Source organism: Colletes gigas, unplaced genomic scaffold (genome assembly GCF_013123115.1).
Source record: "Colletes gigas isolate AHSC1104 unplaced genomic scaffold, ASM1312311v1 Colletes_gigas_Sc00025, whole genome shotgun sequence".
Lineage (NCBI taxonomy): Eukaryota > Metazoa > Arthropoda > Insecta > Hymenoptera > Colletidae > Colletes > Colletes gigas.
The window spans coordinates 1,730,649-1,754,886 of NW_025106654.1; the positions used below are offsets into that span (position 1 = coordinate 1,730,649).

Below are 24,238 nucleotides of genomic sequence, written 5' to 3' on the forward strand. Positions count from 1 at the left end.
GAAATAACTTTAAAATGCTATACTTCTATTAATTATTTAATATTTATTAAACAAATTACTGAAACTTATTACATAATATGGTTACTTTTCGCAATAATAAATTCGATTTTGTAAATAACAAAGCACTATCTGTGTTTTAATTAACCTTATTGTATGTATGTTTCTGTAATTTTGCAGTATATTTATTTCATCTTCTTTTATGTTATTTTTATATAAATTACAATTGATATTGCAAACAATGGAAAATTTTGATATTGATGACCCAAGAAGGTTCATATATTTGTTAAAATTAATTACATTTTGTATCATTCATATATATTTCTTATTTAGCATTCAACAAGCTTTCGACGATTTCTTTGGGAAAAAGAGTATAGAGGAGCAATGTACAGAAGAATCCTTGATACATCTACACGAAGCATTTTTGGTACATGGGCGACTAATTAGTTTGCCAAAAATGTTACTTAACTACTACATTAATTCATAATGTTGGTTTATAGACTTCGGATAATGAAGAAATGAACATTTCTCAATTGTATGATGTTTTTAAAAATATATTACACATTAACTTACCGAATGACGAATTTGAAATATTATTTAAGAAAGTAAGAGCGTAAGAGAAATAACTATTATTTTATCCGCATAATTAATATGCTTTTATTTACCAATTACAGATGAACTTCAAGAGAGACGGAAATATTACATGGAATGAATTTATTTCTTATTTATTAGTAGAGTTTCAGAAAAAGGATACTGCTTTGCAATGGCAGATATTGAAATCTCCAATAACAGGCACCCCCCAACTTCTAAAATCACATCACCGTACACCTATACATAAAATAATCTTTTGCCCTGAAGTTTTGCCTGTATAAACAAAAATATATTTAATAAACTTACCAACATTTCGAAATATTATTTTTTATATATCTTTAGGATAGAACTATAGGTTTCCAAAGAGGATGTTACTTAACAGTGACTAAAGATGGAATCATCAATTACTGGTCGTTGGATTTAGAATATGAACGTACCGTACAATCAGTGAATCGTTAGTATTTTTAATACCTAACGTACGTATCTGTATTTTTTCTTTTAAATTGCTATCATTCCTGCCATTGTAGCTTATTTAAGAGTACAACAAACATTGATAACCGACACGATTGTAATGCCAGATGTGCAAGTAGTGTGTACTAGTTCTACCGAATGTGATTTGAGATTTTACGATACCGTGGCAAAAAAATTTGATCTACGAGTGATGGTTTGTTATGTTTTTGATGAACATTGGGTATTTTAATAAATAACGTTTCTTGTATATCAAATAATGAACAGATCTCAGGCTTAGAGAAAGCAGTCACTTGTATGGATTACTACTTCAATAAAAACATCAAAGAGGATTCGTATATTGTACTTGGAGATATGAGTGGATCTATTAAAGTTATATCTTTCTCTCCTATAGATAGAGGACCATTTAGACAAGAACCTCAGCGTGATACTTTGTTTGTTCGCTATGAATCCGTTGTTAAGGTAAATAATATATATTTATGATTGCTTTATGCAATTTCTGAAACTTTAATACAGTTAAAAAAATGTGTTACAGGGTGAATTACAAGGGATGAAAGTTACAGAGTTCAAGGAAATGCATACAGACTGGGTAAAACAAGTAGCATATTATGATAGTCTCAAAGCTTTCGTGTCTAGCAGCAGATGCGGCAGTTGTTCCCTTTTAATTAGTGACATTACAGGAACAAGACTTCAATACAAATTCCAAGTTAATATGGGAATAACTTGTTTTATAGTTTGCGAGGGTAGTTTCAATAGAATGAGGCTTTATTTTAATTTCGATCTGTTTATTTAAACTTTACGAGTAATATGAATCTTTAGAAAGTCAAATGTTGGTCACTGGTGGACCAGATTGTATAGTTCGGGTTTGGAATCCTTTCGTGACAAGACGAGCAAACAATACTTTTCAGGGACACCTTGCAGCTATTTGCGCCTTAGTGACTCAAAATGCTGGCAATCGCGTATATTCGCTGTCAAAGGATCGTTGCGTTAAAGTCTGGGATGTATTGGCTCAATCTTGTATTCAGGTTTTGATAATAATTTTGATAAAACATATACAGAGTATTCAGCCACCTCTGGGAAAAATTTTAATGGGAGGTTCCAGTGGCCAAAATAAGACGAAAATTAAGAATGCCAATTTGTTGATCGAGGCTTCGTTAAAAAGTTATTAACGTTTAAAGTTCCGCCTGTGGTTCTCACTCAGCATGGGAAACTCTACTTGCTGACGTATCGACAGCCTGACAGTTTCCTGAATGAGAATCACTAGGACTGACCTGTCTCAACCTATCGCGTGCAGCGGAACTTTAAACGTTAATAACTTTTTAACGAAGCCTCAATCAACAAATTGGTACTCTTGATTTTCGTCTTATTTTGGCCTCTAGAATCTTCCATTAAAATTTTTCCCAGAGGTAGCCGTGTATACAGCCTGTATAGACATTACTTCAAACAATGTCTTAACTCATTTTATTATATCACTTTATATAGACATATAATGGTCTTCCTAGTGAATTAGGTGAACATACATCGATGACCATAGTTTACAATTCATTGAATCACAAGATGATCATTGCTAGTATGATTATTGCTGTGATCATTTGCGATCCTGTAATCAACGAAGAAGTATCTGATGGTTTTACACACACCAAATCTGTTAGCTGTGTTTTATACAATCATCTTTACAAAGTGGTACTTATTCATATACTTTATGTATACTTTAGATTGTAATTTTTAATTCATTCCAAATGTAGGTAGTTTCTACTGGATTAGATTCTTGTATAATAGTTTGGGATCCGTGGCTTGGAAATCGTTTATATTTAGTAACGCATGCACATAGCCAATTCTTGTATGGTCAGTATCATGACGTTGAGATAACTGCCGCTTGTTTCGACGAATCTGAACAATTGTTAGTGACAGGAGCCCGCGATGGTACACTAAAAATATGGAATTTTAATACAGGCATTTGTTTACGAAACATGGCAGTTGAAAGTAACTGGTACGTTACACGTGTAATTCGTAATCGAGACGTTGGGTAGAAAAAGTGCCGATACCTTAACATATTTATATTGGTACCTTGTAACACAGTGAAATAACAAGTTTAGCTTGGGTGGAAAATCGAATCTTGTCCAGCGGTTGGAACCGTCAAGTTATTGAATTTGCAACTTCCGATACAAACATATACAAAAAGAGTTGGGGAATGAGGCACACCGATGATATTCTTTGTTCAGCCATCTGGTATCCTCAAGTTTTAGCGACAGCTACTTATAACGGAGAAATAATACTTTGGAGATTGGAAACGGGTCAACCGTATCGGAAATACAAAGTAAACGATCCTATGTCTAGGTAAGGTATACATTATGAAACACAGTATAGTAAAATTTCTGTTTAAAATATAAATCTGTAAATGTAACATGATATAATTTTACGTTTAATATATTAATAATGTATTCGATATTCTGTAGATTTAACGTAAGATATGAGACGAACGAAAAAAACATTCAATCAAATAAATTTAATAAGGAAGAAAAATTTATTTTAAACAGGTAACAATATCGTTTACGCGTTATAATTATACTTATTTAAAGTAAGTAATGAAATACAAATATATACGTACGTAAGCTTTTATGCATAGACAAGATTCCACGGTTTCTAAACACCAGGAATCAGCATTAAACATTATACGAATCGTCGCTGTTCGTGCTATGATATTTTTAAGTACACGACCAACTGGACCGACTATTGGAACATTATTAGTTTCCCTCGATTCGGGTTTGATACAAGTTTGGAGTCATCATCCCGGAGGCGGATTTTTACAAGCGTTTTCAGTTATTCATGCTGTCGGTGACTGTGTATTATCATTGACAACCGATCCTAAAGATCGTTTCCTTGTAACAGGTAAAAAAAGGAATATGATATGCTTATGCTTAAGTTTACGTAATCGTAATTGCTTTATAGTATAGATATATCAAAAGACTTAAAGCTTAAAAAAAGAAAAAAGAACTTTCAGGGTTCGTTAGTTCTCATTAAAACTGTAACATCTTATCTAAAATTATCTAGGGCATAACACAGGATACATAAAAGTTTGGTATCTTGCAAATTACTTGATACCAGATCCTCCTAGAACGTGCATGCCTCTTTTGAGATTAGAATTCCCGTTTTTATGGAATGATAAAATTAATGGAAGAGCTAAGAGAGCAGTACGGGATCAGCCATTGCCACTTTTACTTTCTTCTGTACGCGGGCACGATAAAGCAGTCACATCTATTCAAATAATTCCCGATGCACGTATCGTTATTAGGTAATAAATACATCAACATCCCTAATACTGATTAGGATAATGAATTTTTCGTATTCATAACGGATGTCGTTATAAAAATATATTACGCATTTTTACTTTTACACTGCACAATTAATGGGCCGAACGACAGTTCTATTAAACATAATACGAAAAAATTAGTATCTCTGAAATCTTTAAATTTAGGTTCCACGAAGATCCCAGGTAGTTGTTAACCCCTTCCCGTACTTTAACGAGTCTGACTCGTGAGCAAATCACGATCGTGATTGAGTCTTAGTTCCTATGAGTACGCCACAAGAGCATCAGTCTGGTTTGTTTGCAGCGCGTTGACGCCTAGCGTTTGGGCCCGGATGTCGTCGAGCTAAATGGTACGGGAAGGGGTTAACTACCTGGATATTATAAAATGATGTTATACAATGTCTATTAAAAACGATAGAAACTTTTGCACAGCACTAATACAATAGCGTTATGATTATATTATTATCATTTTCAAGTGGTAGTGTAGACCACACGGTGCGCTTATGGACGTTGGGGGGACGTTATATATCTACCTTTGGAACGTTTAAAACATGGTCGCCAATTTTGCCTACAATTCCAGCATATAAGTATTTCCAAGATTATAAAATTCCGCCAGACATTAAAAGAGTCGCAAGTTCAACGACCATAAAGGTAAGTTCAACTACCATAAAGGTAGAAACTTTCGAAAATTGAACGAACTCTTCGTCAAATCGCATTAATATATAAATTCGAAAAAAGGTCTTAAAAGGTGGCATTAGAAAAATTAGAACCGAATCTGAGCTGGGTATATCGGATTTCGAAAAGGCTATAATTTCTGAACATCAACATCCCGAGATAGACGGAAGGAGACTTACTATTTCGGTTATGAGTAAATCAGTCTTGATGCTTTTCTTAGATTATCCTGTGTTGGATAGCTCTTTACCATACGTAAATATGCTTACAAACATGATTGATCGGAAGTAAATATTGAATGTTTTTCAATCAAAACAATTATTACAGATACCTATATACACGCATTTAAAACTAAGATCTTTGAAAAGTGTAAAAACACCAAAACTACCGCCGCTTCTGCAAAAACAAAAAGAATTAACGTAAGTCATTTGAATTTGTATTTATTCAATTGATATAAACATTTCATATGCTTCTATGTATTTTTACATTCAAATTATCAATTATTTACATACAAGATTAATACGTAAAATTAACTTTATACGTACACAAAATTATTCATAATAATTACTTAGCAGAAAACGCAATTGAAGATATATATTAAAATGTAAAAAGAAGGCGAATATCGTATGATGCATTCTAAAATATTTCGAGGACACAGAGAATACTTTCATCGACTTCGTCAAATAGATAAATGTTCCACGAGAAGCGACGTTATGTAAAATATCGAAGACGGATCGAATTGAATAAAATTTATTTTTCGTTGAAATAATTCATACCGGTATAATTACATGTGAAATTAGTATTAATTAATCGTATGACAATTCTCTCGGCCAGTGGCTAGCTCGTACATTACAAAAAATATATAAATAAGGAAGAACGGTAAAGTCTGACCGAAATTTGTAAAAAATAATAGCACTTATTCGCGTGCCACCTTAAGAAAAGCAGTCTTAACATTTTGCTAATATAATGTCAAATCAAATATTTCAAACGATAACATAACATCATTCCTATATCACGTATGTTAAATATGGTATTACAAGCAGTTTCATTATAAGTCACAACATGAAACTAATAGCATTGTATTCAGTAAAACTATACCTTTCATTCAGTTTCCATCATGGAGTATCGTGGCGGCGTTTTCCAAATTGCACTGGACGTACGCTTCAATCTCTTTCTGTCTATACCTTGGAACAATTCAGACAAGTCTGGTGTACACTTTTTACTGTCGAAAAATCTGAAAACTTCTTGATTAGGAATGTATCGTTGAATTGCTAGTTGAGTTCTGCGAACGTGTGCTGAAAAATATACAAAAAAAGAAGCATTTTACACATTATGTACAGCTTTAGTAATAACTAGTTTCAGCTTAGGTAAAATATTTTCATGGATTTGAAAGAGCTTTCAGTTTAAATATAGTAAACAGAATTTTATTTATGAGTATACAATATAAAACTATACTTACTTTGTGCCCAGTACGGAATTACATGTTTTGGTTTAGTTTCATCGTCTGAATAGTCTTCGTCGGGTTCACTATCCAAAATGTAATTTGTTGGGCCCTGATGTTTATTTTCATGTTTAGCCTGAAAAAAAAAACATTTAATTAATGCTAGTTTATTAATAAGGGAAAATTGCGCAAATATATTTGACAAATATGTCTAAACTTACTTGTGCCATAAGCATTTGGTTTTTAACTCTTATCGCTTCGGCAGCAGCTTGTTGCTGAATCCTTGTTTCGGCTTCCTTTCGCTTCTCAGCCTCTTGTTCCCGACGTCTTTGCTCAGCCAATAGTCGTTCCGCTTCTTCTTGTTCTTGCAAACGCTGTAAACGTTGTTGTTCTTCGTGTTTACGTCTTTCTTCTATTTCCTGCAATTTATTACGAACATATTACCGATATAAACGAACTAATAAATCAAGTGGGTAGTCTAAGATTCAAGATTTTTAAATTTGAACACGTACTTGAGCTCGTTGCAATTGGGCCATACGTTTCTTTTCCATTTCCTCGCGATGCTTTTCTTGCATTTGTTGCGCTAAACGCGCCCTCTCCTCCCTTTCTTTCTCAGCCTTCTGACGTTTCTCCAATTCCTGTTTCTCTTTCGCTTCTCTTGCCAGCTTATTTTTCAATTCCTTTTCTTTCCTTTTTCTGTACACAAAATACCACTTTTCGGTAATACGCATCTAAAATTAAATAGATCATGTGTTTAGTATTCACAAACGCCTTACTTTCTCTTTTCTTCTGTTTGAAGTCTCAGAGTTTCCTCTCGTTTCTTTCGAGCGTCCTCATCGTTCATTTTCCGTTTCTTCTCATCTATTTTCTCCGTTGAGTTACGTCTATTAACTGATTTCGCAGATTGAATAAAAGAATCCACTGATGTGATAATATTTGAACGTGTTGCACTTGAAGCCTTGGTTTGCTGAAATTGTAATAATAAGCATTGATATTGAAACAAATATTAAATTTTAAAGAATTCAATTATTTTTCAAACTTTATATCATTAAAATATTTCTTACATTTGTGTTAATTAGATTGTTTGCTGGAGTATGTGTAATACGATTGACAGACATCGGCAAATGAAGTTTCGTTTTCCCTAGTGGAGTCGTTTTTTGTACGTACTTTTGGTTCACTTTTTCAATAGGCACAACTTTATTAGTTTTTTGCGCGCTTGGCACTTTATTCTAAAAAAATTAAAATTTATAATAATTAATATTAATTAACTTTCTACCCACAGTGGTATTCGCGAATAATTAGTCTGTAAGTATCGTATGCGTTATCTGATAGAAATATTTTAATTACCTCTTTAGATTCATCTGTTTCCTTAACATGTTTTGCTAACGAGATTTTTTTAGCTTTTGCAAGCGATTTCCGTGCTAATTTTTGAGCAATCGTCTTATCCATATTCTTACTATTTTCTAAGGCTTCGGCTTGTGCGGCAGCTATAGCTCGTGTTTTTGTTCTTGTCAATCTAGTTGGTACGTCGATTTCAACGGCAGGCTTCGGACTGCTTAGACCTACCTGCTCAAATGCTTCAACCCGTTTTCTTACAGATTCTTTGGCGTAAGGACTGAATAATGCGTTTAGTTTGTAATTGTTCCTTATTTCCTGAAGAATTGTAGTTGCACTCGCCTCCTTCAAAGTTGGTTTCGCAGGCGTATTGAAGACCTCATCCTCGCTCGACGATACATACTTTACTACAGGCCTCTGTCGTTTTTTATTTTCAAGCCTAATTTGCGGCCTGGATTTCTTTATCTCAGGCGACGAATCATCGTCTGTGATTAATTCGTTAATTTCTGCATTTGTCAATGCTTCTTTTCGTAGATGCATCCTGTCCTGCAGGGATTTTGAAGAAGGCGATGGAAGTTTGCACGTTTTGGATAATTTAGATTCGGGCATCGGTTGATTTGGCTTTTGTTCATTGTACCTCGCTATACCATTATTATTGCCTTTATTAATTGTTACAGTTTCATTCAATTTAATCGCTGACAAAGGTTCCAAAACGACTGTTGCATTCATCATTTTGTGCATAGTAACTGTAGTATTCAAATTCATTGTGGAGTTCATGATAGGTACACATTTTTCAATCGCGTCCTCGTACATAGAATGTTCTTCCATAACTCCTATTTTAGGCGCAATGACTGTGTCATTAATAGTATTAGGTTCCTTGGTACTCGAATCATAGTTTTGCGTAAGTGTTCTCTTTCTATTTGAGGAACACATCATTGTCAAAGACTTCCTTAATGTTTCATTTTTATCTTGATGTGTTGCAATCTCTTTTGTAGAAAACTTATCTTCCAAGTTTGTTTCCTCGTTTTTCTTTGTAGAACTTGCTCTGAATGTATTTTCTTCTATTTTAGAATACTTGTTAGGACCTTGACTGTTATCTTCATCTGAGCTACTTCTGGCAGACTTCTTTCTCTTACTTTGGTTCTGGTTTGTATTCTAAAAAATTCAGAAAACTGTTTAATATTGCAAATTGTTCAATGCTTTTACTATAATACAAATACAGGAAATGACAAAAATGAGATATATACTATGCCTATCACATATAGATAATTGAAATAATATGATACAAACCTTCGTATTAGAAACATCCTCATCAGAACTTGATGGTCTTCGTAGTTTCATTATACGTGTCATTGATTGCTGTTTCCTAATATTATCTGCAGCTTTCTTAGAAGCTTGCCTTTTAGAACGACCATTGGTCATTTCTGTCATATTTCCATTTTCTTTTTCCTCTGCACCATCTATACTTTTCCCTTTGATGCTCCTTGTGGCAGAGCCATATATTGTGCAATCAATAATATCATCTTCTGGGATAGTTTCAATACGTTGTATTTCTTTTTTCTTAGGTACTTTGGGTGTTTTTGTTATTAAGGGACCGGATATTGATTGTGGTATTTGAGTAAGCAAAGCATGCAGATATTCTATCGTATCATCTAGATTTTCATCGATGAATTCCTTAGCTTCTGTACAACGATTGCTGATACTTATCATATCATTGACAATCATTGTTTTTATTTTTGCCTTCGATTTATTAGTCATACTGAAAATCTAAAAAAACATTCGATATATTCCTAGCAAACAGCCCGTTCAACGATCCGGGTGAGTTATACGTCATTCGAATCGTCTATTCAGTACATTATTATTTTTATAAACTTGTCGTAAAGTTACAGTAAAAAAGTAAAGTTAGGTATATTTTGACAGATTCACAGGTGGAAACAAGTGACTGTCGTTACTGTGTTCAAAATACCAGGTAGTCAAATGCTAATTTGTTAAACATTTATTGAATGAAATTTCAGCTATTTCTGCTAATATTTCATTGAATAAATCACCATTACCCATAAACACTGTCAGAGGAGGGTGGCAACATTTTTTACTGTTGCTGCATGTACTGTTTACTTATAAGTACTGTCTGAGTAGGGGTGTTAATTGTTTGCAGCACATACTGTCTACCTGACCAACTCATGCAAAGTTTCTGCGTAAAAAACTGATTTTTATGCATACACGTTCTACAAATTCCCATTTGACAATGTAGCATTATCAAATTAGATCAATCATTTATAATTTGTAACATGAACATAGCAACGATAGTCACTTGTTTCTACCTGTGCACCTGTCAAAAAATGTACTTAACCTTACTTTTTTTACTGTAACTTTACGAGCAGTTTATAAAAAAATAACGAATTTTCGCAGATAATGAAATGCATATCAATAATTTACTGAATTAGACGAATCGAATGACGTATAACTCACCCTGATCGTTGAACGGGCCGTTTGTTAGGAATGTTCCAAACATTCATACTTATAATATAAAAGCATATAAGAAAAAGTTTTTTGCAAAAAATTAAGTCGCGTGTACTCTGTACACGTACACGGCCACTTGCAGGTTAATAAAATCAATTCGTTCACTTACCTTTTGTATATATAATGTAATTAGTGAAATGTCAGGAATAAGTTCTACAAGAAAAATACATAAACTACACGATTAATATGTTTCAATAACACAAAGCGCGAAGAAAACAAAAACTTTAACGACAATCTCCATTTCATGCCGTAGGCGGGACGATGCAAGTTTGGTCAGTGTATAACGTTTTTTCGGTTAAATTTGAATTTGTGGCGGATCGGCATCAAACACATTCGACGCGCCATCTAGTCTATTTAGTTCCTTAGTTATTCTGAGGTTGGTTATAGTTGTTGGCGATTCAATTCGATTCCTCGACTTTCCCCTGGTACCAATGGTACCAATGTATCGTCGATGCACTTATAGGGATGCGTAGGGATAAACGGGATTACCACTGGTAATCAGAATCATTTTGGCCTATGGTGCAGCAATACCAACCGTGAAGAAGAGAGTAATTTCAGTAATAGTAAAATCAAAGAACAGTTAAACAAAATGCGATGAAACGAACCTTCTATAATTATTGTTTTATACCGTGGCCTGCTTTGATTCTTCTAATAACAACGTGAAAAATATCCGAAAAGTTCCTACTTTTGCTATTTATGGTTATGTTCACTGTACATCTGGCTAATTTTAATACGTATATATGCTTTTGTACAGTGAACAGTGCTTTGCGAGTGGAATTATTAGGAATTTTGTAAATGACTTGGCACAACGCGATACTATTTTTATATATCTACCACGTCATCCAGTCGACACAGGAAAAGACGCTTTAACGGTAAAATATGTGTTCATTGAGACATTTTACTTCGTAATTCAACTGAAACATGTCAGAGAGTAAGGTGGATGCGGAAATCGTGGGGAAGCAGTATACAAACGATGCAAGTCTTATTGATACAGTCGAAATCATTGACGTATTTACGTTCGACTTTAGTGATACTGATTGTTGGTGAGTAGTATTATTGTAATCTTTAGTTTACTATACAGTTTTTTGATCGATGCTAATTGGTCTTCAAATGTCATTCATGCCCCTAACTGATCTTAATTCCTTTTCAAGGTTCACTGGTTCTGTGCATCTATTTATTACACATATATATGTTTAAACTGTTAAATTATTTTAAAATTATTTTATACTAAACCTTGTAATGTAAAAGTTTATATTAACTATTATTTTTTTGTTAGGTTATACATACCACCAGAGTATCAAACACAAACCACAGTTCAGAATTTACATGCCTGGTTGAGAAGTGAACCTGACCTAATTTTATCAGGTATTGATAATGTTAATTAATTATCGTTCAATGAATTTTATGTAATTTTTTAATACAAATTTCAAACATAATATTTCTTCAGGTAATAGGAGATCTATTGACACAAGAACATTCACAAGACCTAAAAAACGGTCTAGTAGAATTAATTTTGAATCTATTCTTGAAAATTTGTCTCCAACCGTGGCTAATACATGGAAAACTTCATGCCTAAATTGTTTTTCAAATATAGAAGAAGATGTAAGTTTATTTATGTGTTTGCTGCATATATTATACATGTATATTTATGATGTATACATTTAAGTGTTCTTTTTTTTTTATCTTAAAGTTGAGTAAACATTTAGATATACCTAATGCCAAAAAAGAGGAAACTATACCTCTTATGTTAAAAATGACACCTGTGACAAATCTTAGTCTTCTCTCTGATGAAACCATGGCAGGATCAGGTCAAGAAAGTATGGAAGTTTTCTTAAATATGTCTCGTTCAAAGGGAATTGATTCATTTATTAATTTGATGGAACCTGGACTCGGTGATCCTCTAATGAATGTTTCACAGCCTTCTGTTTTCTATTCATCTATCACTTCATTGCCTAGAGATGATTCTTTGCATAATGCTGAATATGTTAAAGAAGAGGAAACTATAAATTTGACTCATTTGAACGGCCATCAAGTTGATAGGCACAAGGATACTACAAATTTGAACATCAATGAAACTTTTTCAATGAATAATGATGTAGACAATAACAAAAGCTACTGTCTGTCTTCGGTAGAGAAAATATTTACAAATAAATCCAACATAAACAAACAAATGGAATTAAACGAAACGTATAAGACAGTTTCTAAAACACTTCTGCCATCAAGTTCAGATAAAATTAAACATGGTACAACTAATTTGTCTTCCACATTTGTAAATAAAGGTGATGAAAATACGAAATTATTACAATCCGAGAATAGCGCAGGGAAAGCTGATAATTCGCTCATTTTAGATGCTACATACTGTACAGCAGAAACTGCAAAAACAGACACAGATACATCTTTAATCGTTAAAAGCGATACGTGCGAAGATAAAAATCAAGCGTGCGATTTACAAAATAATGCAGTCTGCAGTGTTTCAGGAAATTTGATTGAACCTTCCATAGTTCCTGTAAATTGTAGTTTTTCATTCATGAATGATAATGCTTTAGACTCCACGTTCAAGCTGCCAATCGCTCTTGGCAATCAATCAACCCCTAAAAATTTAGATGCATTAAATTCTACATTTAAAATGAGTAATAAAGAACCAACGCGAGTATACAATACAGTCTTTGGTTCAAATTTCAAAGCACCTACATCGTTGAGAAAAGAATTATTGGCAGAAATACATAGAAGCGGTGATCATAAACTTGATTGTACATTTAATCATGCCAGTAATGAAGTTTGTGGTGAAAAGGCTAAGCAAGAAATAGTCCATGAAGTTCCTGATCAGAATATAAGGAACGAGATTCCTGTAGAAAATAAGTATAATACATACAAAAAGGAATCATCGGTTAACAAAACTAATACTCGGACTGAAATCGTGAGTGACAAAGGAGCCTGTATTCCAAGTTCACAAGACAAGAAGTATTACACGTTTACGAAGAAAAATAACGCTCATGGTGGAAAGACTGATATGGAAAATACGGAGTCTTCAAAGGACGTGGACACTACGTTCGTGAAGCCACTTCCAAAACTGCAAAAAAAAAAGCAACATATTCCACGGATGCTTTCAAAATTACCACAGTTTCTTCAAAAGTCTAATCCCAATCTTGTATGTAATTCCTTGAAAACTGTCAATATGACAGGGTGTATGAATCCATCCAGTATTGGATACATGAAAGGCTCGCAACCGAATATCGTACGAGACGTTGAGAAAAGTTTAGCAAATAAATTGTACTCCCTAGGAAAAATGAAAAGTGGTTCCGAGCAACGACTCCTGGAACTTAATACAGGTGTAGGAGAACTTCAAATGATGGGTGCTGGAGGATCTACAGAAAGTATCGAAAGTACACAAAGTGCTCATAGTGCGCCTGATTTAGATGATAGGCTTAGTACATGTTCGGATAGTAGTCACAATTCGTACACTGTGCAGCCAATGAATATCGAGCAATTGCATCAAATAGTACGGATGCAAGAAGAGAGTAAGTCAATACTTAAATATCACTGTTAATTATAAAATTTTGTAACTTTAATTAATCGTGTAAAACTTTTTAATGTCATCAGGCTTGAAACAAGATGCAATGCCGCAATTAAATAATCGAGTTCTGGAAAATAATTGGGTTGACATAGAAAAAGATTTACCTTCTCCTATTATGAAGAATGGCATCAATAGTTGTGAAAGTAATTCTAGTTCGCCATTGAGTACAGATTCTAATATGAAAACAAGCTCTCCAATACTAAGCCCTACCAGATCTAATCAATCAATAAATACTGATGGTAAGATAAAGTATATGTATAGTCTATAACATTTTACAAATTTTTATATTTTTTATCATATATGAATTTCTTACAATGTATTTTTTAAGATCATCCGATGGAACATGTATTAAAAGAACAGACTGAAACTGGCATAATGAACAAAACTGAAGTGAGTTTTTTTTATCTTTACGTATATAAGTTTTGAAAAAAATTATTGATTTTTACGATTGACATTAAATTACAGGTGTTTAATAAACCAACAATGAAAATTGAAAACAGAACGAGGCTGCGACAACCAACGAATTGGAACACTGGAAATAGAACTTCAAATACGATGAGTGCTATACCTAGACCACAGTCGCGTATACCAGGTCCCAGGTTTGTCAGACCAATCGTAAAGAATACCCAAGGTGATGTAAAGCGAGGCTATATGTAAAAATTCAGGCGGTACTAGTAATCAAACCAGAAATGTGTTTCTAAATAAGGCCCTTAATTTAATCCGTATTCATACAATCATTTGTATTAAAGGTGTTTAAATTATGTCCTTGGGGGAAGGGCACTTTTTGAATATGACAAAAGTTCAGTATTATTATACTTCCAAAATGTTAAAAGGTATAATTGAGACCACGTTCTCGATACTTTTTCTTTCCATTTGTTTACGTTTAAAGAGGACAATGACTTTAAAGATGAAATAATTTCCGCCAGATTGAATTCTATCCTAAAAAATAGTTGAAATTTTAAATGTTTTATAAGAAAATAGAATGCAATTTAATTGAAAAGATTGATTACGAAGTTACTAGAATATAATGATTATAATGGTTTTTTATATATTCAAACGGTATGTTTTAAAAAATTGATTTCTAAATGATTTTACTGAAAAAGAAGAACGCAGAAAATTGATGTTGTTGTTTGGACTGACAAGTAGCTCTCTAAATTATTATTCTTTATCTCATTTGTTACTTATATAGCGTATACGCTTGCATTTTGATTCTTGATTTGCAATAGTGTACTTGAACGTTATTCGGTACATTTGCAACGTGAAGCTATAGTTCTTATTACAAATGTAGATACATAAAAATAATTTTTTTACAAGTATATTGTTAAATACGACAAATGACATTGGTTTTCAACAAGAATGTACATATATGCGTAATGCATGTATTCCATTTGAAGGGTTAATGATATACCATTAATGTGCTGTGTATATACATATAGTAAACTTTTGTACAAACTATATGGTTTAAAAAATAGTGGAGAAGGTAAAGTAGACGGATATAAAAAATATTTAAGTATAGAAATGTATTCAGAGATAAGGTTGCATACATAGGTACTGCAGCGACGAATTTATAGTTTATACAAGGAAATTAGGAATAAATTTACAAGGAAAATATTAAAGCAATAAAAGTTCTTGAAAAGTAAAAGATGCAGATGGAGGAAAGTTAGTGAATCAAAATTTGTTTACATAAATTATTTATCTCCTTCAAAATACCGAAATGATACATAAAGTATGAAATTTGTATTAGAAACAACTACAAACAGGTTTTCAGAAGTATGAAAACTGGGATTTTGTAATAGGACAGTAGAAATTCTGAAACGCTGTTTTATAAAGAACTATGGGTAAAAATTTTTCATCCATTTTTATAAATATATATACTAGATACTATCTTTAAAAAAGAAGTATAATACAATATTTTTTAATGTAAATGGCCTATACAAAATTAGTTACACAGCAATTTATTGTACATTATTAATCCTACACAACATATTTGTACATTTTGAATCCTCTCAATCATAATTGTTTTATTGATCTGCAAGAAATATATTTTTAATTGTAAATTTTATATCAGCTTTTATATTCTAGAAATTTCTTAAATAATCTTAACATGCAAGAATTAATAAAACACTTTTATGATTTCAGAGATTCTAAAATTTTAAATTATAGTTACCAAAAGTTAATTACAAAATTGTTCGCATATCATAGAAAGGTTGATGTTAATTGTACTGTTAAGGATATAAACTTTTAGTAATGCCTACTCGTATGTTGAAGTAACAAGAAAGTAAGTTTTGTGCGCTGGCAATTAAGAATTCCGCTAAATACGTATGAAGATGTACATAAAATATCCAAGGCTGTAGATGTGCTCTGTGGTGAAACTCTACAGTGTCCTTCCATTAAGTAATGACAAATATAATTGATTGTAAATTAGGAAATACAGTTGAAAACGAAAGACTGGATCTGTGACTAACGCATCTGTAATAAAATGTAACACTTTCGTGCAAGGACAAGCACAGTAAGCTCCATATCATTAAAAGAATAAGTCGATTTTTATCAGAAATGTAACACTAAAGAAAGAGTAACGTTTCTTTGTAGGTACTTTACCAATCAAACAATTTTTATTCATATAATTCTGAAACATTTTTTCACAAAAGACATTTTATAATTTTGTCTAAGGAGCTTACTCAACGATACGTACGATAAATAATTGTATCTTAAATTTTTTTAAATATTTTCATGATTATTTTTTTTTAACGAAGAATTAGCAATTACTTATCGTATACCTCGTGCATGCTTTTCATTTCCGTCCTGAAATTTTATTTTTTCCAGTAATTTAAAAGTTTGAAAACTGCAACATATCATGGTAAAAATATTAAGAACGGAATTGTATCGATTAAAATATATATGTATTCTAAATCCAAGTTAAAGTACTATTTCCATTGCTGATAAAACAGTATACTATAATGAATATATATTGAATATTAAAGTTTTATAAAAATATCAGACAATGAATAAAAAACACCTATGGTATAGGGTGCTTGTGAGGAGTCTATTAATAATTAGAAAAACATTAATTACATTCGTATACAGGAAGCTCGGAAAATTATTGTTTTTAGAAAACATTACTTTCTGAATACTTTTGACAGATTTGCTTTCAAATAATTTTGAAACTTGGAGAAGGTATAAAGCCAACCATGTTCATTTATTATTTGAGGCTTTTTCATTGTTATCGTAATTACAATATTTTATAATATTGTTGGCTCTTCAGGAATGTTCTATGTACATGCATATGAGCATTACATGCAATATCTTCATGCTGTATTAGTTGCTAGCTTTGTACTTGATGCTCTATTCAACGTTCCTTCTTTTATAATTCTTTGCTTGAAGCAATGACAGCAAGAGGAACAATAAAGTGCTCGTACTTGACCCGTTTTGTTAGAGTATTGTCAGGTTTATGCGCATAGTCGTAATTTGTCCATTTATCATTAAATTTCACTGCTACATATTTTATGATGAATTGTTGCGCTCGTTGCATTGTGTTTGAATTTAACAACACGAGCATAAATCTATGGTTATTTTTTAACATATGTGATACGCAAAATATTTTTGGTCAAATTCGAAATTTTGTTCTAATAATTCTATTCATTTAATTTGATACCTTTACGATTCGTCTGATAAATGAAAACAATCAGAGGACAAAAGATCGACAAGTCTAGACATAATCCAAAAATATTTTTTAACGATGTAAAATCATTGATGAATGTCGAACAATAACGATAATATGTTCAATACATAAATGAAACAATAGATCAAAATAATATTCTTGAAATTTCATTATCGTTTCTGTTTCTTATTAGTGGGTGTTTATAGGAAAAGAATTTGAAAACTTGTATCCTTGTTGTAAATAATAAACATAAAAGTGATAGTAATGTTATATTCTTTATTTATGTCTTTACATGTTAGACCTTAAGTGCCTTTATTGTATTATGATATGAAAAAACTTTTTTATATATTCGAACTAAGAAAGCTAAATAGCTGCTCACTATCATACTGCCCAGTATCTATGTAAAAATACAATGTGATCTTTTTCTATTAAACCCTATAAATAATAAATGTTTTATAATAGTAAAATAAATATTTAATTTTGTAACACTTCCCATTCCTTGTGCCACAAAAGCTATACTTTTGCATAATTTTTTCATGATAAATTTTTTTTATTTCGTTCAAAGTTGAGAAATTATGCTTTGTGCGTCATCGTTTTTATTTGATTTCAAGAACAGATTTAACTTATTTTCAGAAGCGCAAATTGTATTATCCAAATTATATTCTACATGAAATCGTTTAAAAAAATCTTCTGTCTTTTACAGCTAGGCAAATTTTGGAAGCTTGAAAAAAGTGAAAATGTAGCACATATTTGTTCCCTTTGCATATTAGCTTTTAAAGTTACAGTTTAAGATTGAATCAAAATTTCTTTCATTTCTCATTTCGGTTATAGGTCATTGTTATTGAGAGTATGTAATATTCTCGTGCATTTTGGCTACTATCGTACTATCGTAGTCACGACTCTCTGGTAAGGACTCTAACGAGTCCCTACAAAATACTATCTGAAATTCAAACGTGAAGATGATTGTGATAGCTATCTAACTAAAATAGTAATCGTTATAGTTTTGGAAAGTTGTATAGATAATTTTGTTTCCAAATGACCTTCATTGACCTTGAATCGTAAGTCTTATTCTTCTCAAAAGCTGCTATTAAATGGTATTAAAGAAATCAGTTTCATTCATAGTATAAACGTTAAAACGTATAATACATATTCTTCAACTAATGGTAACAAGAAGTTAAAACAATTCTAATCTCGTATAATTTCTTTAATTAGAAAGGAATAGCTTAATCAGAAGTGACACCAAACGTCTACATAAGCAATTAATCGTGTGGAAGATACTTTCCTCTTTAACGGAACGATTCATCTCAACAGATTATCATTGGGAACGTTGTGAACTGTTTTTTAAGTATCTCAATGTACATATTTATCTAGAAAAGTACAGATAGACAGTTCTTGGCTTAATTGCTCCAAATCAAATATGGCGCAAATGATGATACCTAGAATAGCGCTTTCATCCATTAGAAACAGTAATCGTGTAATAACGCGAATTTCTGTGCCCATAAAATATCAACGAACATGTTTTCATACGAGTTGGATTCTCGACGGTATGCAGTTTACTCAGAAATAATTTATTAACACGCTTGTTTGTGACTGAATTGAGGTTAACGTGCAATCATTTATTTCAAATAATTTTTAATTGAGATAAAAGTAATTTGAATGTAAATCTTAATATCGAAAATATTAAAAACACTGTTACTATTATATTTTATTAATTTCTAATATGTAGTATAGCTATAATTTAATAGTTAGTATAACTATTCAAATTGGTTATGCAATCAAATCTACTAATCTAAAACTATATGGGTATTAGCAGTATGCGATAGAATAGTTTGCAGCATAAAATTTTTTCATTTATTTTTAGTAAAAGGGAAAGAGGTTTTAATGCCCTCCTTATCGCCTACTATGGAAATGGGAACCATTGTCAAGTGGCTCAAAAAAGAAGGTGACAAAATTGAACCTGGTGATGCAATTGCTGATATTCAAACTGACAAAGCTGTTGTCACTATGGAAGTTGATGATGAGGCTGTTCTTGCAAAAATAATTGTAAGGTTTGAAAGATGTTATAAACAAACACATTGGTTGTAATTTAGCATATTCTTCCAATAGAATTAATGTATATGGTATGCTCAAAGTATTTCTAGATTTCCTATTAAATTTGAATAAAAAACCTAAATTTAAAAATATAATGTATCATTTAATCAGGTATCAGAAGGAACCAAAGATATCAAAGTAGGAACATTGATAGCACTTACTGTTGAAGCAGATGAAGATTGGAAGGCTGTTGAGATGCCAGATTCTGTTTCTGCTGCACCTGCAGCTTCTCCATCTGCACCTTCCGCACCAGCTAGTGCACCTCCTGCAAGTGTTTCGGCTGAACCACCTCCTGGCCAGTAGGTTATTGTATATTCAAAGCACTATACTTCATTTAGGAGATAAGTAATATATTGACTAAGTAAATTTGTAAATTTTTTAAGGAATAATATTAGTATGCCAGCTTTGTCTCCAACAATGACTACAGGCACAATAGTAAAATGGCTTAAAAAGGAAGGAGAAGAAATACAACCAGGAGATGCAGTCGCAGAAATACAAACGGATAAAGCCGTTATGACGTTCGAATTTGAAGATGAAGCTGTGTTTGCAAAGATTCTGGTACATAATTTTCAGTAATCATTGGATTGCATTCATTAATGTCTTGACTAAAACTATTTGCTTAATAGGTTCCTGAAGGAAGTCAAGTTGAAGTGGGAGAACTAATTGCTATCACAGTGGAAAAGGGAATGGATTGGAAGAATGTAGTTGTTCCAACTACTACAAAACCAGTTGCTGCTGCATCTACTCCTGCTGCACCTACTGCACCTGCTGCACCTACTGCGGCTGCACCTGATAAAAAACCTCCACCAAGTGGACAGTACGCAAAGAAAATATTACTTTTGCAATTACAACTTCAATTGTTTATAAAAAATACGTAAATCTTTTTGATAGAGTATACGGTTTAGCAGTAAAACGGTTGCTGGAGGAATACGGCCTAAGTTCAGGTTCCATCAAAGGTACGGGAAGACCTAATCGATTACTAAAGAGCGACGTATTAGCTTACATTCAAGCACAAAATCTACAAAAAGTTGATCTAACAGCGGGTGTGTAACAGCTGTGTTACTAACATAGATCAGTGATCGGTATTCGGTATTATTTATTAATGATTTTTATTTATCGATGCAGCCGCACCGCCAAAAGTCGGAAAAGGTGATGGGGACCGTGCCGCTACACCTTCGAAAGCTCATACACCCACTGGTCGTCCTTCCGCCTACGAAGATATTCCAGTTTCAAATATACGTGGTGTTATTGCTAAAAGACTCGGAGAATCGAAGGTAATTAGAAACTGCTTTACATAGTTGCACGTAACAGAAATTTATACGAATGTACACGTGGTAATTATATACTTGTGTGCATAACAACTTTTTCAGAGTACTATACCACATTCTTACGCTTACATCGATATTAAAATAGACAAAATAAATGAAATTCGTAGCGAACTCAAGATTGATAATATTAACGTTTCGATAAATGACTTTATCACGAAGGCGACCGCGCATGCGTTAGTTGAATGCCCGGCGATCAATACATTGTATCAGAAGGGTCAGGTCAGTATGAAAATTAACACGAGATAAATTGATGGATGTATTATAACTTCTACACATTTTATAACAGATACTACGTATGTCAAAAGTCGACATTTCTGTAGCAGTTGCTACAGAGAATGGTCTTTTTACACCAATTGTTTTCGACAGTACAGCTAAGAGTTTAACAGATATATCAAAAAATATTAGAGAATTAGCTGAAAAAGCTAAAACCGGTAGGCTACAACCAGATGAATTTCAAGGAGGAACATTTACGTAAGCAGACGAGTCTATATAATATGCGAATATATGAAATTCTAAACAGTATTTTACATATCATTTCCTATGTATTTTAGAATATCCAATCTAGGAATGTTCGGTATCAAGCAATTTAGTGCTATTATAAATCCTCCTCAGACAGCGATACTCGCTGTTGGCGGTGGCCAAAAAGAACTAGGTGAATATATCAAAAAAGCATAGTTTATTGTAAAGATATAGAAAACATTAATTGGTTGTTTTATAGATGCTGCTCTACAAAATGTAACAAAAATGTCAGCAACGTTATCATACGATAGACGGGCAATTACAGAAGACGAAGCTGCCGAATTTTTGGCTGTTTTGAAAGCTATGTTGGAAAATCCAACTTTCCTTGTTGCTGGTAGATTACGGGCTCTTAGGTATGCACAGGATTGACCTTTGGTTATATTTTAATTCTGAGACGTTTATTGAAAATAGGCCTACCTTACAAAATTTTTAGTTTTTCTCCCTATATTAATTCGTACAATATACCGAGGGTTCTGTAACTGGTGATTTAAATAACAATATCGTAATTTTATATGAGAAAATGAATGGAAAATATCAAATAAAATTGTATCATATGACGTTTTGTTTTCGAAAAAATTAATTTTACTCATTATTTTTATATATATTATATTTCGTTGATCTTGCTTTTGATTAATTAAAATCGGTTGAGATGCATTAAGATATTAATAAAAATTTTATTGTATATTTTCGATTTATTTTTTAATGTAGGATGACCATATTGTCGCTTGTGGCATCAGTTACCGGACACTATAAATTCGAAGAACTTACGATTTTTAAAACAAGATAAATTTTTAAGCCATTTATCATATAAACAAATCAGTCAAAACTAGGAGCACCGTTCAAAGCTTCAAATAGTATATGTAAAACTCGACCACAAAAGCTGATAAACGATGAAAAATATTTTGTAATATTAGATCCCAGCTAACGGAATAAATTGGTTACTGGTTTAAATATTATCATTAAAAAAGTACAATGTAGCAAAAAATTAAATAGAAATGTTAAAAAACACACTTAGATCTTAAAATTAGAAACGAAACAATTGTTATCAATACAATGTATAAATTCGAAATTTGTACATATCATTAAAATGATTTAAAGTTATTATTTTGTACATTGTTTAATGTGTTTTACGTTTCCATTAAACTATTCAAATAGACATACATTTTGCTGGCCTTGTCTATGTATACTGAGCATACACCAAAGACTTGTACCAGTATAGTGCATAGAATACATAAAGGTTGCTAATTAATGCAAATTTAAAAGCATTGTCAAATCGGCCACTGTAAATGAAAATTAATGAATAGCTTAATTGTTGTGATCGCAATTGATTAAAAAAATTGCGAATGTAATGTGTTCAATACATACAATTTACGTTTTTGTAAGTAGGAAATTCATATCAAATTAAAATGTCCTATATATATATTTATTTTGATGAAATAGTTACTACACTGTACTTATTTTTGTAATACAATAGATAAAACGCGTACACAATTTATGCGTTTTGCGCGGAGAAACAAGTGCCAAATTTTAAAATTTTCTCTATATTATTGTATTACATAAAATTTGTATAAATATGAACATGATGTAAATACCAGTACTGTTAATTTTATTTATTAGAAATATCTATATGTGATTAAAAACCACTGTGTGAGTTAAAGAAATTTGTGGGAATAGTGAAATGTACAAGAAGATCATAAATTTATCTTGTAAATAAAGTATTTATTGTTTAAAATGACGCGTGATGCTTTTTTCTATACATATTCAGAAATTACACAGAACAAATTGTAACCATTTTATACAATCTTGGAAATATTCTCAATGGTAATTGTTTTCTGTAATTACTGTTCATTGAAAAATTATTACTATATTCGTCACTCTTACATTTCATTATCACTGAAAACAGTATTTGTAAGGCTGTTGTCACAGGATCATATGTATTAATTTGACAAGGCACAAATGTTATGGGTGTCTAAATATAATGAAATTTACATCAAAATTTTTTTAATTCAATTTAACATAAATATAATTAAACATGAAACGTATTTTATGTTTGATGGTTAATTAATCGAATAATTATTTTATATTTTAAAATTAAAACAAATTACAATTGAATCAACCATGCAATATTTTATGAAGTGAAAGTTAATGATATTAATATGACAATAATATAAATGATCGAATATAGTAATATAATTTAATAGGATTTTAACTTTCCTTATCACAGTTGTGACTTTGATAGTTATTACTGCTCAGGCTTTAACTAATTATGGAGAACAGTTAATTGCAGTATAAATTCAGCTATTTTATATAAAAGTACTGTAAATACAAAGTTATACACATAATTTAGCATATAGTACTTGCTAAAATTTGTTATTTGATTTGAGCAGTATTAAGTTCTAAAATACAAATACAAAATTTCTCAAAAAGTTATGCTTTATAATACTTGATAAAATCATATAAAACTAGCTGTATCTCTTAAAACCTTTAAAAAATGCATTCTGTAATGTGCAGTATGTTACATTATTTATAATACTTGGTCATTAATACATATAGGTATAATGTGGAACTGCAAGGTTCAACTTTCAATCTTCTCTGTTTGAATTCTATAATATGTTAATCAAGTATTAAATAATATATTCTAAAATACTCATTTTATATGTAAACTGTTTGATTTGAAATCTATATGGCTTGATAATTTTATTCATTACATTATAAAATCCTATGAAAAGAGCAATTT

At 31.7% G+C, this 24,238-nt stretch overlaps 4 protein-coding genes across 6 annotated transcripts; 3 read left to right on the forward strand and 1 right to left on the reverse strand.

Moving 5' to 3' along the window:
- The first annotated feature begins 340 nt into the window (after positions 1 to 340).
- Positions 341 to 5,458, forward strand: LOC122401551 (WD repeat-containing protein on Y chromosome). Its single transcript, XM_043403753.1, has 16 exons — positions 341 to 424; positions 498 to 602; positions 672 to 863; positions 931 to 1,042; positions 1,116 to 1,252; positions 1,324 to 1,518; positions 1,592 to 1,799; positions 1,876 to 2,081; positions 2,539 to 2,739; positions 2,802 to 3,046; positions 3,136 to 3,393; positions 3,683 to 3,945; positions 4,108 to 4,348; positions 4,840 to 5,014; positions 5,102 to 5,290; positions 5,363 to 5,458. The coding sequence occupies exons 2-16, from the start codon at positions 516 to 518 to the stop codon at positions 5,456 to 5,458; spliced, it is 2,805 nt and encodes a 934-aa protein (XP_043259688.1). The 5' UTR covers positions 341 to 424; positions 498 to 515.
- LOC122401436 (inner centromere protein A-like) lies at positions 3,822 to 10,586 on the reverse strand. Its single transcript, XM_043403560.1, has 10 exons — positions 10,441 to 10,586; positions 9,102 to 9,578; positions 7,824 to 8,966; positions 7,541 to 7,705; positions 7,253 to 7,443; positions 6,989 to 7,172; positions 6,698 to 6,895; positions 6,495 to 6,612; positions 6,134 to 6,330; positions 3,822 to 5,431 (listed from the first exon to the last, which is right to left on the reverse strand). Exons 2-9 carry the CDS (start codon positions 9,567 to 9,569, stop codon positions 6,137 to 6,139), a joined length of 2,661 nt encoding a protein of 886 aa, XP_043259495.1. The 5' UTR covers positions 9,570 to 9,578; positions 10,441 to 10,586; the 3' UTR covers positions 3,822 to 5,431; positions 6,134 to 6,136.
- Positions 10,587 to 10,993: 407 nt separating this feature from the next.
- On the forward strand, positions 10,994 to 15,879 carry LOC122401430. 2 transcript variants are annotated; one of them, XM_043403549.1, is made up of 7 exons: positions 10,994 to 11,374; positions 11,608 to 11,696; positions 11,779 to 11,933; positions 12,022 to 13,849; positions 13,932 to 14,144; positions 14,234 to 14,295; positions 14,371 to 15,879. In XM_043403549.1, exons 1-7 carry the CDS (start codon positions 11,253 to 11,255, stop codon positions 14,560 to 14,562), a joined length of 2,661 nt encoding a protein of 886 aa, XP_043259484.1. In that variant the 5' UTR covers positions 10,994 to 11,252; the 3' UTR covers positions 14,563 to 15,879. The 2 variants fall into 2 exon arrangements, with proteins under 2 accessions (XP_043259484.1, XP_043259485.1); XM_043403550.1 differs by lacking the exon at positions 10,994 to 11,374 and having other exon boundaries at positions 11,611 to 11,696; positions 12,038 to 13,849.
- A 2,896-nt stretch (positions 15,880 to 18,775) lies between these two features.
- Positions 18,776 to 22,038, forward strand: LOC122401541 (dihydrolipoyllysine-residue acetyltransferase component of pyruvate dehydrogenase complex, mitochondrial-like). 2 transcript variants are annotated; one of them, XM_043403743.1, is made up of 11 exons: positions 18,776 to 19,107; positions 19,425 to 19,606; positions 19,766 to 19,953; positions 20,038 to 20,212; positions 20,281 to 20,471; positions 20,546 to 20,610; positions 20,780 to 20,928; positions 21,025 to 21,201; positions 21,269 to 21,453; positions 21,534 to 21,634; positions 21,701 to 22,038. In XM_043403743.1, the coding sequence occupies exons 1-11, from the start codon at positions 18,981 to 18,983 to the stop codon at positions 21,868 to 21,870; spliced, it is 1,710 nt and encodes a 569-aa protein (XP_043259678.1). In that variant the 5' UTR covers positions 18,776 to 18,980; the 3' UTR covers positions 21,871 to 22,038. The 2 variants fall into 2 exon arrangements, with proteins under 2 accessions (XP_043259678.1, XP_043259677.1); XM_043403742.1 differs by having other exon boundaries at positions 20,546 to 20,697; positions 21,701 to 22,036.
- The last annotated feature ends 2,200 nt before the right edge of the window (positions 22,039 to 24,238 follow it).

Excerpts from the sequence above, each read along its gene's own strand:
- LOC122401551 (XM_043403753.1), top strand. The coding sequence starts at position 516 with ATGAACATTTCTCAATTGTATGATGTTTTTAAAAATATATTACACATT. Across the intron at positions 1,519-1,591 it reads GCTATGAATCCGTTGTTAAG|GGTGAATTACAAGGGATGAA; the intron begins GTAAATAATATA and ends AATGTGTTACAG. Across the intron at positions 3,394-3,682 it reads GTAAACGATCCTATGTCTAG|ACAAGATTCCACGGTTTCTA; the intron begins GTAAGGTATACA and ends TTTTATGCATAG.
- LOC122401436 (XM_043403560.1), bottom strand. The coding sequence starts at position 9,569 with ATGACTAATAAATCGAAGGCAAAAATAAAAACAATGATTGTCAATGAT. Across the intron at positions 8,967-9,101 it reads AGGATGTTTCTAATACGAAG|AATACAAACCAGAACCAAAG; the intron begins GTTTGTATCATA and ends TGAATTTTTTAG. Across the intron at positions 6,613-6,697 it reads ACCAAATGCTTATGGCACAA|GCTAAACATGAAAATAAACA; the intron begins GTAAGTTTAGAC and ends TTTTTTTTTCAG.
- LOC122401430 (XM_043403549.1), top strand. The coding sequence starts at position 11,253 with ATGTCAGAGAGTAAGGTGGATGCGGAAATCGTGGGGAAGCAGTATACA. Across the intron at positions 11,934-12,021 it reads TTTCAAATATAGAAGAAGAT|TTGAGTAAACATTTAGATAT; the intron begins GTAAGTTTATTT and ends TTTATCTTAAAG. Across the intron at positions 14,145-14,233 it reads TCAATCAATAAATACTGATG|ATCATCCGATGGAACATGTA; the intron begins GTAAGATAAAGT and ends GTATTTTTTAAG.
- LOC122401541 (XM_043403742.1), top strand. The coding sequence starts at position 18,981 with ATGGCGCAAATGATGATACCTAGAATAGCGCTTTCATCCATTAGAAAC. Across the intron at positions 19,108-19,424 it reads TACGAGTTGGATTCTCGACG|TAAAAGGGAAAGAGGTTTTA; the intron begins GTATGCAGTTTA and ends ATTTATTTTTAG. Across the intron at positions 21,454-21,533 it reads TTTCAAGGAGGAACATTTAC|AATATCCAATCTAGGAATGT; the intron begins GTAAGCAGACGA and ends TATGTATTTTAG.